This window comes from Capsicum annuum, chromosome 3 (genome assembly GCF_002878395.1).
Source record: "Capsicum annuum cultivar UCD-10X-F1 chromosome 3, UCD10Xv1.1, whole genome shotgun sequence".
Classification (NCBI taxonomy): Eukaryota; Viridiplantae; Streptophyta; class Magnoliopsida; order Solanales; family Solanaceae; genus Capsicum; species Capsicum annuum.
Window position 1 is genome coordinate 29662635 of NC_061113.1, and position 19085 is coordinate 29681719.

At 29.5% G+C, this 19085-nt stretch overlaps 1 protein-coding gene across 2 annotated transcripts; it reads left to right on the forward strand.

Moving 5' to 3' along the window:
- Positions 1-4619: 4619 nt before the first annotated feature.
- LOC107854421 (beta-glucosidase 11) lies at positions 4620-18700 on the forward strand. Of its 2 annotated transcripts, none has more exons than XM_016699435.2 (13): positions 4620-4925; positions 15422-15485; positions 15714-15769; positions 15839-15914; positions 16009-16080; positions 16216-16303; positions 16400-16658; positions 16751-16866; positions 16975-17195; positions 17443-17471; positions 17555-17648; positions 17761-17851; positions 18294-18700. In XM_016699435.2, exons 1-13 carry the CDS (start codon positions 4758-4760, stop codon positions 18520-18522), a joined length of 1563 nt encoding a protein of 520 aa, XP_016554921.1. In that variant the 5' UTR covers positions 4620-4757; the 3' UTR covers positions 18523-18700. The 2 variants fall into 2 exon arrangements, with proteins under 2 accessions (XP_016554921.1, XP_047265208.1); XM_047409252.1 differs by lacking the exon at positions 4620-4925 and adding an exon at positions 8000-13877.
- The last annotated feature ends 385 nt before the right edge of the window (positions 18701-19085 follow it).

Genomic DNA, 19085 nt, shown 5'->3' on the forward strand with positions numbered 1-19085 from the left:
TACGTGTGTCAAATCAAATATAAATATTGTGTCAATTAAATTCATTATATTTTCTTTATGTAGCTCTTTTAAATTCTCAATTAGAAAAATTAAAATTTTAACTATATGAAGAATTTTTTAAAAAATAAAAATATTTAGGAAATTTTTTTAATATATATTTGTGGCAACAAAGATCTTTTTTTTTTTTTTTAAATATTGAGTAAAAGATATAATGGATATTTAAGGAACAAATCTATATCTATAATATATAATCTATAATCTATATGTATAATATATTAAAAGTGTGAAGGCCCTTAAAAAGGTGATTTGAACTTTTTATCCTTCATTAAAAGACTCTCCTTTACACAAAATTATTTTTTTCCTATTTTCTTTAATTTATTATTTAATTATTTTATTATATTAACTAGACTCCTAAAATATATGGAAGGAGAATCAATTAATATTTTCCTTTGTACAGATCAATTAGAAAAATACTCCTAAAATATGATAGAAAATAACTCCTAAAATAGGACTCTATTAGGAAAATACTTCTATAAATATTGAGATACACGTTAAACTGGAGAATAAACTAGTTTACTTATTGAGAAAATATGATTGATGCTCATCTAACTTGATTTGGTTGTATGTCTAGATTAGTGGATGATTAATTTTTTAACTCTCAACTTCTACACTATTTTTGTCAACATAATAGAATTCAAACTCTGTGTGTGTGTGTGTGTATATATATATATATATATATATATATATATATATCTTGTTTGTTTTCATTCAAGTCATTCTTTAGTGTCAAAATTTTCGCTCAGACAAGAATTATTTTCATCAAAACTAAAGTTTTGTGATGACTATTGTATTATTTTGTTGTAGTTTACAGGTCGTAGATGAATATACAAGTAGTAGATGAATGTCGGTCGGCTTTGAGGAATTTATTTAGGTAAATGTTAAGTTTAATCATATTTTTTATATATCTCTGTTTTGAGATTTTTTTTTGGTGTAAAGGTAAAGTTCAATTGTATTATTTTTATATCTCTATTGTCGTATTATTTTGTAAAGTTTACAGGTGGTAGATGAGTATCGGACGACTTTGAGAAATTTTTTGTGTAAAGATTAGATTTAATTATATTATTTTGATGTCTCTATCATCGTATTATTTTGTTGCAGTTTACAGGTGATAGATGAATGTCAATTGACTTTGAGAATTTTTTTTGGTAAATGTTAGGTTTAATTAAATTAATTCTCTAAAAGATGTTGAATTTAATTATTGTACATGTTAAACTGGAGAAGAAATTGGTTTACTTATTGGAAAAATATGTTTGATGCTCATTTAACTTGATTCGGTTGTATGTCTAGATTGGTGTATGCTTAATTTTCTAATCCTCAACTTCTTTACTATTTTTGTCAACATAATAGAATTCAGCGTGTGTGTATATATATATCTTCTTTGTTTTCATTCAAGTCAATCTTTAGTATCAAAATTTTCATTAAGACAAGAATTATTTTAATCAAAACTAAAGTTTTGTGATGACTATTGTATTATTTTGTTGTAGTTTACAGGTCGTAGATGAATATCAGGCAGTAGACGAATGTCGGTCGGCTTTGAGGAATTTTTTTAGGTAAAGGTTTAATCGTATTTTTTATATCTCTGTTTTGAGATTTTTTTTTGTGTAAAGGTAAAGTTTAGTTATATTATTTTGATATCTCTATTGTCGTACTATTTTCTTATAGTTTACAGGTGGTAGATGAGTATCGGACGACTTTAAGAAAATGTTTGTGTAAAGATTAGATTTAATTATATTGTTTTGATGTCTCTATCATCGTATTATTTTGTTGCAGTTTACAGGTGGTAGATGAATATCAATCGGCTTTGAATTTTTTTTTTTTGGTAAATGTTAGGTTTAATTAAATTAATTCTCCAAAAGATGTTGAATTTAATTATTGTATTCATTTTTATTATTTAAACAAATATCATATTTAGTGTAATGTTTGAACTCAATAAAGTGAGGTACAAGCCCAAGGCGCGTAGACCTAAACTAGTATAATATATTAAAAGTGTGAAGGACTTTAGAAATATTATTTGAACTTTTTGTCCTCCATTAAAAGACTCTGCTTAAGACAAAATTATCTTTTTACATTTTTTTAGAATTTTTAAAAGTTAAAATTTATTAAATTTAGTTATTAAACCATTTCTTATTTGGATTATGTACCTAAAATTCCGGACTAACTTTTTACCTTAAATGTTAGCATACATTCTTTTGAAGTAGTATTTGTATGAAATTGACAACTATTTAATAGTACTCTAATTGTATCCTATTGAGCAACTAAATAATTGTGAACTTTTTGAAGAACAAATTTTGTTTCTATAACGTAATGTTTCTTTTTTTCCATAAAACTCAAGTTTTATAGTTATTTTTTTTTCTTAGTGTACGGTATTATTATTATTATTATTATTATTTGGGTAAAGTTTCGTTCAATGTTAATTTTAGTTAAAATTTCTTTAGGTTTAACTATTTAAGTTAGAGGTAAGAAATCATAATATTTAACACTTTTAAATCCATTAGAATTTTATCTTATTTATAAAAAAAAAAATCTTCAATTCTATTTAAGTTATATTTTGAATCAAAATTTACAAGTGGCATGCCCTCTACTTTATTTTTTGTTCTTATTTTGATATTGATTCAGTTTTATTTTTACTTCTTTGTTTTCTACATTCATTGTCATTTTTTATGCCTTAGCAATGAATTTTTTTGTTTTGATAATTTTTCGTGTTTCTTTTTCAATTGGATATTTCTAATAGAAAATTGTAAGAAATAAACATGTTGCCGCCGAATTAAGTGGTCAAAAGAATCAAAGGTTATCTCTTTCTTTGTTTAATTGTAACTTTGTTTTGATAAATGTTATTTAATTAGATTGCAATATTATTTGTTGGTATTATAATTGTATAGGGTTATAGTCTTACTCTTTTAATTTGAGGCATAATAAGTTTGAAGTCGGGTCAAGAATTAGGGGAACTTCTAAAATATAGGTTTGGAAAAATCCTTATAAGATAATTATATTGTACGGGGTCAAGAATTAGGGGGACTTCTGAAATATAGGGTTGAAAAAATCCTCATAAGATAATTTTATTGTACGAAAAGAACCCTAATAAAATAAAAATATATAAAGAAATTAAATGTATATTTTCAATATTAGGAGAACAAATATCGGTAGTATTTTTTTTCTTTTTATGATCTATTACGTAGTTTTTTTCCCTTTAAAAAATATGGCCGAAGTGCATTATGTTGCCATTACACCATTAATTCATACTCTGCTCATGACTTCGGGAATGATATTATTTTGTTTTGGTTCAAAATTTTCAACGAAATATTGGGTATAGGCATTGGTATGACAATTGAGGTTGTGAGAAAAGGATAAAATTAGGTTGTGAAAAAAGTATAATTTGTATTTGCTTTAAAATAGTTGATGCGAGATACAACTAAAATTGAGATAAATATACTATCAAATAGCCTGAAAGGTACATCTATTGAAGGAAGAAGATGATATTCTAAATAGTATACGTATAGAATGATTGATACATATAGCACCAAAAAATAGATGCTTACCAGTAATTAATGCTCCAAGTACCAAATAATCTTGTAAAGCCATATAAACATCACAATATTACAGCCAACTCAATAAAGAGCGTTAAAGATATTTGATGTTGCACGTCATTTTTAAAAGATATCATGATAAATATAAAGAAAGAAAAATGTTTAGAATGATGTACACTTAATATAATATCGTAAATATGAAATAAAATAAATAAAAGTGTGAATGGCCTTAAAAATGTGATTTCAACTTTTTGTCCTTTATTAAAAGTCTTTGATTTAGACAAGATCGTCTTTTTATTATTTTTCTAATATTTAAGAGTTGAAAATTAATTAAATATTTATAGTAGAATCTTTTCTTATTAGAATTGATGACAACTAATACATTTTTCATTGGTTTAAAAATTCTAAATCAACTAAAATTGATTTTAAGAAGATTTGAAAAATATAGAAATAAATATGAAAGCGTTAAAGTAAGAAAAATATAAGAAGTGCCAAATTTTTAAGTTTGAAGTAAGAATAAAAGATTTTCTAATGATTTAACGTTTTTTTTAAAAAAATTAAATATAGAAAAAGTAAAACAAATTTAATCGTACTACAAATATGGTTCAAATCGATCCGTTTCTTTTAGCCTCTAACAACAAGGAAAAGAGATACTGCATAATATACAAAAAGTAACAATCCATTAATCACTTGAAACTTGTGATGATAAAATATATATGAGCTTACAATAAAATATATGTTATGTTTACGTTATTATATATTAAAGTGTGAAGGATTTTCGAAAAGTGACATGAACATTTTGCACTTTATTACAAATATTCGCAATAAACAAAATCGTTTAATTTTAAATAAGCAAAGATTACACGTGCGAGGCACGTGCGGTTAACCTAGTATAACTAAAATATATGGAAGTATATATAACTATGATTAGGATTTCAATTAAACTAATTAAATTTCAATTATTAATTTTAAATTATGACATATATTTTTAATTCAAGCAAGAACTTGGAGAAATTGGAGTGAGGAAAAATTGAGAGGAGGAATCCATTTCCACTTGTAAAGTAAATACTATTCAACTTCGAAAATTTGAAATTTTGGGAAAGCACGTGAGCAAGCAAATATAATATATTAAGATGTCCAACAGCAGATCAGTCAACGCACAAATTAGACACAATGCTGGTGGTGAAGCAGCTGGAAGATCTCTTCAAGGCAACACTGCTTGTTTTGATTATTGTAGCTGTTGTGGCGGACTTGCCGGTTGTAGTTTCTGGTGTTGATGATGTCCGAAGAACAGACTTCCCTGATACTTTCGTTTTCGGCGCAGGTTCTTCTGCTTATCAAGTCAGTATTTGTATTTATTACTTGTTATTATTATTTTCCTAATTTGATCTTTATTTTTATTTGTCATTTTTGATAAATTAAGAAAAGATAATTTTTTTTCATGTTTTATCCTGAATTTAGTTATTTATTCTACAAATCATTTTTCACCACTCCCTCCATTCTAAAATAAAATGAATTGTTGAGCTATTTTTCAATGTTCAAAATAAATGAATTATTGATTCTTCAAGAGATATGTTAGAAATTTCTTCTAATTTTATCCTTTCATTTTATGAGGTTTTTAAGCACTTCACATTTTCTAGGAAGTAATTTAAGAACAATTAAAAAGGTAATAGTTAAAATAACTTATAATTTATGTCCTAAAAGATTTTTCTCAAAAGGTATGTCATACCCCCAACAATTCAATTTTTTGGAATGAATGGAGTACATATTACTACTAAATCTCAATTAACAGGGGTAATATGGTAAAGTCGGTATACCAATCATTGCTTTGCTAATAGATGTGTCAAGTTAAAATGTGACAAGTAAATTAAAACAGAGGGAGTGTTTATGAGTAAATTTCATCTATGGTAACTTAACTTTGTGTTTATTACGCAAAAGTCATTTTTCTTTCATTCATTACAGAAAAGTCATTTTACTTTGCTCCGACCATCACAAAAGTCATTTTACTTTTCTCCGGCCGTCACAAAAGTCACCATGGTCGGATTTTACAATTATCCCACCGTAAAAATAATGTGACAATCTTAATTAGTTCATAATTTTAATTTAAGAAAATATAATATATTACTCATATCTTGGTCTTTTTATATATATATATATGTGTCCAACCTAATTTTCCTTATGGATTATATAATGGAGGAATATCAATTTCTTAATAGATTAGGCTACATAATGAAGACTATTTTCATAAAAAAAAATTTGATTGATATTTTTGTTCAATATTTCATAATATTGCATTCATGTGCCAAAAAGGTGCAACAAAAAACAGTAATAAACAAGATAAATTCTTCAAAACACGTAATATTTTTCTAAGATTATTTTAATTCTTTGAAGATTATCAACATGCTAAAGATAGTTTTAAAATAAAACCTTTTTAATTTTTTCATCATATAAGTATTATCAAAATTTATACAAATAATATTAGTGATAGTTGTGTTAATAAAAATCATAAAATATATGTAATTTAATAAATAGATTATTGGATATTAAATTTTTATATTTATCAATTGAATTAATTAAACAATATGTGATTTATCAAAAACTGAATATTATAATAAAACTTCTAAGAGAATTAATCGATTAGTCAAACAGTTAAAAGTACAAAGACAAAATCAATAAACAAAGTAGTTTATTATATTATTATGATATATCGAATGCAAAGGCCCAAGTGGCAAGAAATGTATGAAAAAAATAATTCTATCAACTACACGTCACAAGTTTAAAGAGAGAAAAGTAATTTTATCAATAACATGTCACAATTTTAGTGGATGAAAAGTAATTTTATCAACTTCATGTAGTAATTTTAGATGAGAAAAGTAATTAACCAACCACATGTCACAATTTTAGAAGATTTTTAAAAGGCATAATACATAAATATGACCCTAAACTTGATACCAAATTATAACTTTGACTTTAAACTTTGATAGTACACAAATATGATCTTTAACTATTCAAAACTGCACAAATATGACCTCTAATCTGATGTGGCAAAACGCGTGTTGTACACGCAAAATTGGGCATGTCGGGCTAAAAATGGGAGTGTTCCAACAATTAAAAAAAGATAAAATGACTATTATGCCCTTACTAATTCCTTTTTATATATTTGAATGACTTTTCACTATTATTTTTTCATTATTTTCAGCTCAAAGATAAAACTATACTATTAATAAATTAAAAAAATTATAGTTTAATAAAACTTTATTAAATTAACGTTATTAAAATATTATTAAATTAAAGTTATTGAAATATTATTAAATTAACGTTATTAAAATATTTTTAAACTAACGTTATTAAATTAACGTTATTAAAATATTATGAAATTAACGTTATTAAAATGTTATTAAACTAACGTTATTAAAACATTATTAATTAAATGCTATTAAATTAAAGTTTTTAAAACATTATTAATAAAACGTTATTAAATTAATGCTATTAAAATATTATTAAATTAATGTTATTAAAATATTATTAACTTAAAGTTATTAAAATGTTATTAAACTAACATTATCAAATTAACGTTATTAAAATATTATTAAATTAACGTTATTAATAAAACGTTATTAAGATGAAAACTTTATTAAAATATTGTAGAAATAGTAATAGTACGTAATATGTAGAAGTAGTAGTAGTAAAATAATAATAATAATAATAACGATGCAAAACAACGCCGTTTTAATTGAAACCACGTTATCATGCCATATCAGTCCTTTTAATAACGTGACGTCGTGTGATTCGATTACCTTTCCACGTAGGCGCAAGTGAAACTCACGCATGGGGATTGCAAAATCGGAGGTCATATTTGTTCAGGTTTTGAATAGTTAAAGGTTCTATTTGTGCACTATCAAAATTTAAGATCAAAGTTATGATTTGGTGTCAAGTTTACGATCATATTTATGTATTATGTCTTTTTAAAAAGTTAAAATTACCATAATCAGATGAACTACATGTCATAATTTTAGAGGATTTTAAGAAAATTAAAACTCCCATAATGTCATTGTGAGGACTACCAAATTTTGATATCCTCCCTTGTATATAAGTATAATTTTAGTTTCATAAAAACATCAACCAAATTTTTTTATGAAAATAGTCTTCACTAGGTAGCCTAATTTATTAAAAAAATAGTATTCTTTCATTATTTAATTAATAAGAAAAGGAAAAATTTCAGAAATAGCAACTCTGTAGCCTTAATTATAACTTTTATAGCAACAGTTTCATAATTACGAAAAGTAGCAAATTGTATTTTGTATTTAAGTAAAATGTTGCTATATAAATATATATACAAATATATATGTATTACTCATAAATACATATGCACAACTGGAAAATACATATTCTTCTGTTACTATGAAGTGGGTAAAATATTGCTACTTTTACTATAAGTTATAATTTTGAAAAAGTATTGCTATTTATTGTAATTATAGTCTTAAGGATGCTAGTTTCTGTAATTTTTCCATAAGAAAAATTGGGTTGGACACATATAAAAAGAGTCAAGATATGGGTAATATATTATATTATCTTAAATTAAAATTAAGAACTAATTAGTTGCCACATCATTTTTCTGGTGGAATTATTATAAAATCCGGTCATAGTGACTTTTGTGATGGTTGGAACAAAGTAAAATGAGTTTTATGTAATGAATGAAAGAAAAATGACTTTTGTGTAATAGACACAAAGTTAAGTCACCATGGATGAAATTTACTAGAGTATTTATTGCAAATTTTATGAAATTTTACACATAAATTTATATTCCATGAACCATTCAGATGAATCCATTACGTCTCTCTCATTGGTGGAGCAAAAAATTTCAATTTTAGGGGTTCAAAAAATGAATAAGCAAACATAGGAAGAAGCCAAATGGACTCAACATTTACTGTACAACAGCAACAACAACAATATATCCAGTTTATTCTCACTAAGTGTTTGACTAGGAGGATTAGTATAGGTCTATTAATAAAATAATTTTAAATATGGATAAACAATGTAATTTTTTGCCAAACGGGGTTTGGATGAGCCTTTGGCAAAGGCCTATGCTACACTAAGAAAAAAAGTAAGTTGAGATTACGAAGTGACTTAGTCAAACTAGAAAACTATAAAGAAAGCGAGGCTAAGGTTCCAAAGTAAGGTCAGCTATTAAGGTAATCTTAGATTGTGAAGTTGCTTAGCCGTTAATCAATTTTAAAATTAAAGTTGTAGTGAGGCGTTATACAGAGTTGCATCAGCTGGTCACTCTGTATCCCCCTCTATGTCAATGTAACATTCAATCAACTTAATACGTTTTTCACACTGAATATAACTATATATGTTATGTGAAAAGTTACTAAAGTTTTAAAACTTATTGTGTTTTGAACCCATAATCTAGTAAAATCTTAAAGATTAAATCCACCAAATTATAGATTAAAATCATAGACATGATTTTGCTTGTAGCATAAATTAAACCTACACAATCTAATAATTTAGAAGTCATTGATCAAGGTTTGGTAGAAGAACTTAATTAGTTCCTGAAAATCGAATCAAGATATTGAATTTCAATTATTTGAGGAGACATATCAATTGGTTGAACCTTGATAAAGGAAACAGATGTTTTATGAATCACTCACATATTCTTCTACATTATATGTATCACGGGATTGTCTTGGAAAAATAATATGGATATGCAAAAACAAACATTTTTTACTGGAAACATTTCTTTAATGAATTCCACGGGAGCTTCTAGTCAATGGAATATGTAGAATTGTTAAATGCAAATAATTGTCTGTGATACCTGTTATAATGGGTCTAATTATACTTATTTCTATAAAAATTCATAATAGCGTGAGTAGACACACATTTAATGTTGATCTGAAATTTCATTAAATTGTAAAAGGAAGTCCAGTGCAATAAACTCCCGCTGGTCTATTGTACACAACTTTACCCTGCAGAGGCTGTTTTCATTAAATTGTAGATAACTAAAAATTATATTTGCACATACATCCGTTTCCATACGGATGTATAGTGTTGATTACTGATTAGAAAATACGGTATAAAGTGTATGCTAAACTATGTAGTATTTGTTATTACTGAAGTTTATGTTTCAATCAATTTTTTGGAACAAGTGCATCGGTTAAAAGTTTTTTATGTTTCAATTAATATTGAAACAAATGCATTTTGAGTTATAAAAAAAATGAATGTGAAATTACAATCGAAACAAATGCATCTTGAGCTACAAATGCATTAACAATTGTAAATTCATTTACGTTTTAGGTTCTTGAAACTTGAAAGAAAGACAATTTTTGTTCATGAACCTATTAACTATTGCTTAATTAATACTTTTTACTTGCGTGAAAAATTTTATCTTATAAATAGTGTTTCTTTTGTTTAGAAAAGATAAGCACTCAAAACTACTTTTCCCTTGAAAAACACTTGAGAGACATTGATCAAATGGTGAAATCACCAATTCAAGAATAGAAGAACAACATTCTTGAATGCTACTTGTTTTATGGCTTAGTTGAATTCCGAAGATAGAGTTGTCACTAGTTCTTCCGTTTCCTCATAGGAGAGACTCCAAATATCTTCAAGAAGCGTATTTTCGTGCCTCTAAGCCAGGCAAGTTTTATTTTGAATTTCTTGTACAATTGTCATTATTGTTCTAACAATTTGAAGATAGTTGTCTCTATGACTTCTACATCAATATCAAATAGTATTCCATCTTTGCCTAATCCTAATTTTGAAATATTTGATGGCAAAGACTTTCCTAGATGGTGTGGAAAGATGAAATTCTTTTTAAGACGATTAAAGTTGACATACGTTCTTGAAGAACCTTGTCCTAATGCTCTTAGTTCTGAGGTAGCATCTGACGAGGCTACTTTGATTAAAGAACAAATTGCCAAATGGCAATATGATGATTATTTGTGCAAGAATTATATGCTTGGAGGAATGTCCAACAAATATTATGAGCAATATTATGTTAAATGCAAATATGCTAAAGAGATATGGGACACTCTTCAAGCTATTTATTTAGCAGAAGAGGCGAGTTCTAAGAAATTTCTCATTTCAAATTATATGGAGTTCAAAATGGTTGATGACAAGTCAATCATTGAACAAGTACAAGAATTCCAACTTATAGCTAATAAAATTGCTATATCTGGAATTGCCCGTGATGAAAACTTTCATGTTGGTGCTATTGTATCAAAACTTCCTCCATCTTGGAAAGAGTACCAAAGCAAACTCTTACATAAAAAGGAAGGTTCGACTCTTGAACAATTGTTGCAACACTTGCAAATTGAATAAGAGACACGATGGCACGATAATAATAGTTTGAAGGAACTTGTCATGAAAGCTCATATGGTTGAAAAAAAATCAAACAAGAAGGAACCAGAAAATAAGAATTTTTCAAAGGCAAAGAAGACTACAAATTTCAAGCGTAATGGTGCCAATTTTAAATCTGGTGAATGCTATCATTGTCACAAAGTTGGTCACTATGCGCATGATTGTAGAATTCTCAAAGTCAAAAAGAAGAAAGAAAAAATATATAAAAATAAAAAAGATGATCTTATGGCAATGGTCACAGAAGAATTTGTAGCGGACCGGCGCAACTCGTCACATATCAGTTAACCAAAATTCTTTCAAGACTTATGAATTAGTGGGGGATGGTAAAATTGTATATATGGGAAACTCCTCCTCTACTAAAGTTGTGGGAAAAGGAAATGTTGAACTGAAGTTTACTTCCGAAAAGATAGTTACATTGATGGACGTATTGCATGTTCCTGATATTCGAAAGAACTTGGTGTCAGGTATGCTTCTTTCGAAGCATGATTTTAAAATGATTTTTGAGGCAAATAAGTTTATTTTAACTAAAAATGGCATGTTTGTTGGAAAAGGTTATGTTGCAAATGGAATGTTTAAACTTAATATTGAAAATGAAAATATTTCTACTTATCTTGTGGAGTCTCTGGACTTATGGCATGAATGTCTGGGACATGTGAATTTTAGATCCATTCAACTTAGGGTGAATAATGGATTAATCAAAGATTGTGGAAAGAATCATACTACTAAGTGTCTTACTTGTAGTAAATGCAAGATTACGAAGAAGCCCTTTAAGACAGTTGAAAGGACTTCCACACTTTTGCAATTAATCCACACTGACATTTGTGAGATGGATTATTTGTCACGTCAGGAAAAAAGGTATTTTATCACTTTTATTGACGACTACTCAAGATATACTTATGTCTTTCCATTGAAAACAAAAGATAAAACATTTGAAACTTTCAAAACATATAAAGCAGAAGTTGAAAATAAATTGAGTGTGAAAATTAAGTCAATTAGGTCTGATAGAGGTGGAGAGTACTTAAAGTTAGATTGTATTAATTTTTGTGAGTGAGAAGGCATTGAAAAACAATTGACCATGTCCTATACACCACAACAAAATGGTGTAGCAGAAAGAAAAATAGGACTTTCATAGAAATGGTTAATTCTATACTTTATGGATTTGATATATCTGAAAATTTATGGACTGAAGCCTTGCTTTCAGCATGCCATATTTTGAATAGAATTACTTCCAGAAATTATGATGCATCTCTATATGAACTTTGGAATAATCGAAAACCAAATATAAATTATTTTAAAGTATGGGGTTGCTTGGCTCTTGTTCGATTACCAAATCAACATTTAACCAAGATTGGCTATAGAGAAGTAGATTGTGTGTTTATTGGTTATTCACAAACCAGTAAGGCTTATAGATTTTTAAATCTTGAGACCCCAAGTCCTCACACAATTGTTGAATCTTTATATGCTAACTTTTTTAGCATATATATCCTAAGAAAAAAGATTTTTTTGAACAAGATTCAAGTTCTTCTATTTCTCCTCTTAAAAGGAAAATAGTTAAGCTATTAGAAGAAATTTAACCAGGATGTAGTTCAAGATCAACCAAATCAAAAGACTTTGAACCTGATTTTCAAGCTTATTTGGTTGAAAAGGATCTTGAAAGTTATGCTGAAGCTATGTCTTCACATGATGCTGCATTTTGGCGTGAAGCCATTGACGATGAAATGCATTCTATATTATCTAATAATACATGGATATTGTCATATCTTCCTCCTGGATGTAAACCAATTGGTTGCCGATGGATTTTTAGGAAGAAAATGAAATTCGATGGTACTTTAGATAAGTACAAAGCTCGTTTGGTAGCTAAAGGCTTTACTCAATTGAAAGATATTGATTATTTTGATACTTTTGCACCTGTAGCTCGGATGACCTCTATTCGTCTCTTGATTGCTCTAGCAACAATTTATGATCTTGTGATTCATCAGATGGATGTGAAAACTGCATTCCTGAATGGAGAGCTAGACGAAGAAGTCTACATGAAACAACCAGAAGGATTTGTCAATCCTGTTCAAGAACGTAAAGTTTGTAAGCTTCTTAAATCTCTTTATGGATTAAAACAAGCTCTAAAATAATGGCATGGTAAATTTAGAAAAGTTATGATTTCTAGTGGCTACATAATCAATGGTGGAAATATCTGCATATTTAGTAAATTTTAAGAAAATTCTAGTGTTATAATATGTCTTTATGTAGATGACATGTTGATCTTTGGAACTGCTATCGAAAGAGTCAAAGAAACAAAATATTTTCTTGCTTCTCAGTTTGAAATGAAAGATCTTGGAGAAGATGATGTAATTTTAGGCATCAAAATTGTAAGATCGACAAGTGGTTTGACTCTTACTCAATCAAGTTATATTGAGAAGGTTCTAAAGAAGTTTGGTCATTTTGACGACAAGCCTGCTCTTACATCATTTGATCCTAGCATCAAACTAGTACAAAACTCTGGTGATATTCTTGATCAATTGACATATTCTCAGATTGTTGGGAGTCTTATGTATGCCATGCATTGTACTAGGACAGATATTGGTTATACAGTAGAAACTTTGAGCAAGTTTACTGGTAGCCCTGGAGTTAAGCATTGGAATGCCTTAATTCGTATTTTAAGGTATCTGAAGGGTACAATTAATGTTGGCCTATATTATTCTACCTTTCTGACAATTCTTGAAGATTATAGTGATGCTACTTGGAATTCTGATCTGAATAACTCTTAATCTATTACTGCTTGGATTTTCACTTTGACTGGAGCAGCAATATCTTGGAGATCAAAGAAGTAGACATGTATTGCTCACTTAACCATGGAGTCAAAATTTATCGCTATGTCTTCTGCTGAAGAAGAAGTTGATTGGCTGCGGAGTATGCTGATAGATATTCCATTATGGGGTAAGCCAATACCACCTTTGACTATATATTGTGATAGTAAAGTTGCTATATTTCGGGCTTCAAGTGATTGTTACAATGGCAAGTCAAGAAAAGTTCGTCTCAAACATAATCATGTGAGAATATTATTGGAGAATGGCATAATGTCGCTTCCATATGTGAAGTCCAAACTCAATTTAGCAGATCCTTTGTCTAAAGGGTTAGGCAAGGAATTGGTGGTATAAACTTGTAATGAGTGGAAATAAAGCCTGTTGTAGGTTGATTGTACTTTATGGTAACCCTATCTAATGATGTAATCTTAGGTTCAAAGGGAAAAACAAGTAAAGTTACAATTGTGAAGCACATCAATAAAATTTTCTTTTTCCCTAGAGAATGAGTAGATGTGCATAAGTTGAGATTTTTTCTCTTGATAAATCTATAAGATCGATATCGGTTGGAGTAAATAATAACACTCTTGATAGATTTGACAGTATTCCTACAAAAGAAAAGAATGAGATTATATTCTCTTATTAAGTCTATACACCGATTTTGATGTAAAGGAGGATGAGATTAATTTCTCTTAATGAAATTCATAGACTACTTAGTCGGAGTATGCAAAGTTACTCTTGATGAATTCACCGCACTAAGTGCGAAGTGGAGGCCGCTTCAATAAGATTTTAACAGGGAAATCTTAAAGCATTTAACTAAAAGGATTCGGGACACATGGCCGTAAGGTGTCAAAGGATTTTGATTTTCACTGGAACATAGCAATATGCATGGAGTATTTTTCTACTTCATTCAATGAACCACTTAGTTCAAGATTTGTTCACTAAGTAGTCAATGATTTAGAAAGTCTTCACTAGCTAATGGTTCAAGTTCAAAAGACACTATTATTGATGCATGTTGCTAGATTAACATCTCAAAAGAATTTTGTTTCTTAAAGATAAAATTTCTTGAAACAAATGGGGGATTGTTATTACTGAAGTTTATGTTTAAATCAATTTTTTGGAACAAGTGCATCGGTTAAAAGTTTTTTATGTTTCAATTAATATTGAAACAAATGCATTTTGAGTTACAAAGAAAATGAATATGAAATTACAATTGAAACAAATGAATCTTGAGTTACAAATGCACTAACAATTGTAAATTCATTTACGTTTTAGGTTCTTAAAACTTGAAAGAAAGACAATTTTTGTTCATGAACCTATTAACTATTGCTTAATTAATACTTTTCACTTGCATAAACATTTTACCCTATAAATAGTGTTTCTTTTGTTTAGAAAAGATAAGCACTCAAAACTACTTTCCCCTTGAAAAATACTTGAGAGACATTGATCAAATGGTGAAATCACCAATTCAAGAATAGAAGAGCAACATTCTTGAATGCTACTTGTTTTGTGCCTTAGTTGAATCCGAAGATAGAGTTGTCACTAGTTCTTCTGTTTCCTCGTGGGAAAGACTCCAACTATCTTCAATAAGCGTATTATCGTGCTTCTAAACCAAGTAAGTTTTATTTTGAATTTCTTGTACAATTATCATTATTGTTCTAACAGTATGTTTATCGAAAGGTTGAAGGGGCAGCATTTGAAGATGGAAGGACGCCTAGCATTTGGGACACATTTGCTCATGCTGGTTTGTTCTCTTTAGTCCTTGTGGTTTACTTTACTAATCTCAGAATATGAAAACATGGTTTCTTTTAGCTTGCATATTATGGTTGTTTTCACAGGCTAAATTATAGATTTATAATGGCAATTCACTTTGCTAAACATATAATTGTCAAGGATTATTATGGTACGGGACAGGCAAGTTATTTGCCCCCTTCCAACTGCAGTACCAAATGACACTAGATTGTATTTTCAGGTATTTATGGAGGAGCCAATGCGGATGTATCTTGTGACGCATACCATAAATACAAGGTCTGGAAGGCAATTTCAACTTTGAGTTCACGTAATTGATTATTAGTTAGACTACTTGTTTATTTGCAGGAAGATGTAAAACTCATGGCTGATATGGGTTTGGAAGGGTACAGATTTTCCATTTCGTGGTCAAGACTTATTCCCAGTAGGCACTATTATTCAACTGCTTCTTGCTTATGAGGCGGCATTATAAGCTTTATCTTCTTCTCATTTGCGGTTTTTCTTTAATCTCTATGTAGATGGAAGAGGTCTGATTAATCCTAGAGGGTTACAGTATTACAACAATCTCATCGATGAGCTCCTCAATCATGGTTATAATCACATTCCCTTATGTGTTAGTTCTTACTTTTTCAGTTGAAAGTTTAAATGCCGCTTGTTAGTAAGACTAACAATTCTTGTCAATAGATGATATATCACGTGTCTGGTTGGCTTCCCTTAATTTGTAGGAATTCAACCACATGCGACTTTATGTCACAGTGATATTCCACAAGCACTTCAAGATGAATATGGGGGTTGGATGAGTCGAAAGATAATGTAAGATGAAGTGTACTTCTAATTTAGTTCATAATTTGTCTAATATGCTTTTACATCTAACTGGTTGCATAAAAACTGTTCGTGATTTCCTTTTAGCGATGATTTCGCTGCCTATGCGGATGTGTGCTTCAAAGAATTTGGTGACAGGGTTTTGTATTGGACCACCTTAAATGAAGTCAATGTGTTCACCATAGGCGGTTATGATAATGGGCTCACACCCCCAAATCACTGTTCCCCACCTTTCGGAATTAAATCCTGTTCCACAGGTAACTCTTCAACCGAGCCATACATAGTGGCTCATAATATACTACTTGCTCATTCAGCTGCCGTGAGACTATACAGGGGAAAATACAAGGTATCCCCTTTGAACATCATATCAAATTATGTAAAATAACTAGTGTGCTAAAGCCCCAAACTTTTGCTAATAGTGTGTGCGTGCCACTGCAGTCAACTCAACATGGTTTTGTGGGATTAAATCTCTTTGCATATCGGCCACTTCCTTATACAAATGAGACAGCTGATATAATTGCAGTACAACGAGTTTATGATTTCTATGTAGGCTGGTAAATGCAGAAGTTTCTTGGCCTATTTGCATCTCTTACCTACTTTCAGTACTTATGAACTGAATATTCACAAAGTAAATGTCAGTGTAATTCCTATTGTCAATGCAGGTTTGCCAATCCCTTAATTTCTGGCGATTATCCTGACATAATGAAGAAGAATGTCGGCTCTAGATTGCCCAAATTTACAAGAGAAGAGTCTACGCAAGTTAAGGGCGCTATAGACTTCATAGCCCTGAACCATTATCAAACAGTACATGTCAAAGATAGCTCCAGCAGCCTTGATAGTAAAATCAGGGACTACAATGATGATGGAGCATTTGAAATTATATGTAAGAATAAAAGACTAATTCCTTAGTTGATCTGTTCAATTGCCATTTAATGATAATCGTCATCTTAAGCTTGGTGTTCAAGGTAATCTTCTAAATAGTTGCATAATCTAGTTAAGTGAACCAACACCAGTTCTTTTACCAAGCTAATGCCAATCAGTTTCTTTCTCTCGTATATGTTAGTGTGACATAAAAACATTTTACTTAAATGTCTTTCTTGTGCTTTATGTCACTTTATAAATTTCTGCAGATACCGATGAAGATTCTCCACCAGGTCAGGTGAGTCTTGTGACATACATGAATCTACAATGCACTTTGCCTTGCTTAGGTTTATTCAATTTTTCATTTGACAATTTGTTCAGATTGAATATCCAGTGACACAACCGGGGCTAGGAGATATATTAGAATACCTCAAGCAAGCTTATGGCAATCCACCTATATATATTCATGAAAATGGTTCCCTCTCTCCCTCCCATGCTCTGGATTTCTGAGCCCGTGAAAGTTGATTTAGAGACTTTTTTTCTTTAAGAGTAAGAAAGTCTTAGTTTGCTCTGATTTATTTTTTCAGGTCAATTGACAAGGCGAAATGCTACGTTAAATGATACAAGCAGGGTGGAATATCTGCAAGCTTACATTGGGAATTTGCTTGATGCTATGAGGTAAGCCCCCTTTTTTTCACACAATACATGTTATTTATGAGAATGTAGGCCTGTGGAACATTTGCATGAATTGGATGACTTGTTCGATTTGAAAGATGAAGTTATTAAAGATATGACATTGTTTATTTCTAATGCGCTTTAACATTACCTCACAAACTCTAGTTACTTTTAGGCGTAATATATACATGTCAATTAAAATCACAAATAGTCTCTTCTTCAAACGAGTATAACAATCACTTGAGCATCTCACCACTTCAATCTAGTGCTTAATTGGTCACAAGTGTCTTTTTTGCCCGCTCTACTAAAAGACTTGTAAGTGATAATAGCCGCAGTGAACATTTCCACCAAGGGGACTCAGAATATCTTGTTATACAGTGTATTTTTCTAGCGCTACCTAGCTCAATTATGTTTAGATATTCATGATATTCTCTTTATGTTTTAGGAATGGATCAAATGTGAAAGGCTACTTCACGTGGTCGTTCCTAGACTGTTTTGAGTTATTTGACGCATATGGTTCGGCATTTGGCTTATACTATGTGGATTTGGATGACAAAGACTTAACTAGATATCCAAAGTTTTCTGCATATTGGTACTCTAATTTCTTGAAGGGAAAAGACTCCAAACATACTGCACTTGTTGATATTGAGGATAAACTACATTCTTCCCAATAAGTATTTTGTGGTTGCCTTTGTATGTATTTCACAAATGTCAGCTGATTTTTTTCCACTTCTTGCAAATAATGATTCATCAAGTCTGAATTAGTTGTGGAAACTTGTGTAATAATTCTAAGGGATAATTGCCATATTTGAATTATTAATAGTTATAAGACCACATGATATTGTTCTACAACTTCAATGTTTCTTTTCTTATACATCTATCCTCAATATCCATCCTGTTTCATGATGATTTCTTTTTCGGTACCTTTGTGTTTAAATTTTTGTCTTAGCATGCCTCAGAATATCAACCAAAGTAGAAAAATGTGATGAAGAATGCTGCAACTTTGTTGAAGAAAGAAAATTGTACTTCATTTACAGAAAGAGAGAACTTGTTATCAATCCATTAACTGTTCACAGAGCTATGATTTAATTACTTATATCATAGCTATCCTTGACAGCTAGGATCAAAATGGTTTTATAGGTATTATGAACCTCCCCTTCTGAGGTGCGACTGAATAACCAGAATATAGACTGTACAATGGTACTGCACCTTTTGGTACAGTAGAATATTGTGAATT

Bases quoted from the DNA above. Each gene is read 5' to 3' on its own strand.
- LOC107854421 (XM_016699435.2), top strand. From the start codon at position 4,758: ATGCTGGTGGTGAAGCAGCTGGAAGATCTCTTCAAGGCAACACTGCTT. The intron at 15,486-15,713 runs GTTTGTTCTCTT...TTGTATTTTCAG, and splicing joins GGACACATTTGCTCATGCTG to GTATTTATGGAGGAGCCAAT. The intron at 17,196-17,442 runs GTAAGAATAAAA...AAATTTCTGCAG, and splicing joins TGGAGCATTTGAAATTATAT to ATACCGATGAAGATTCTCCA.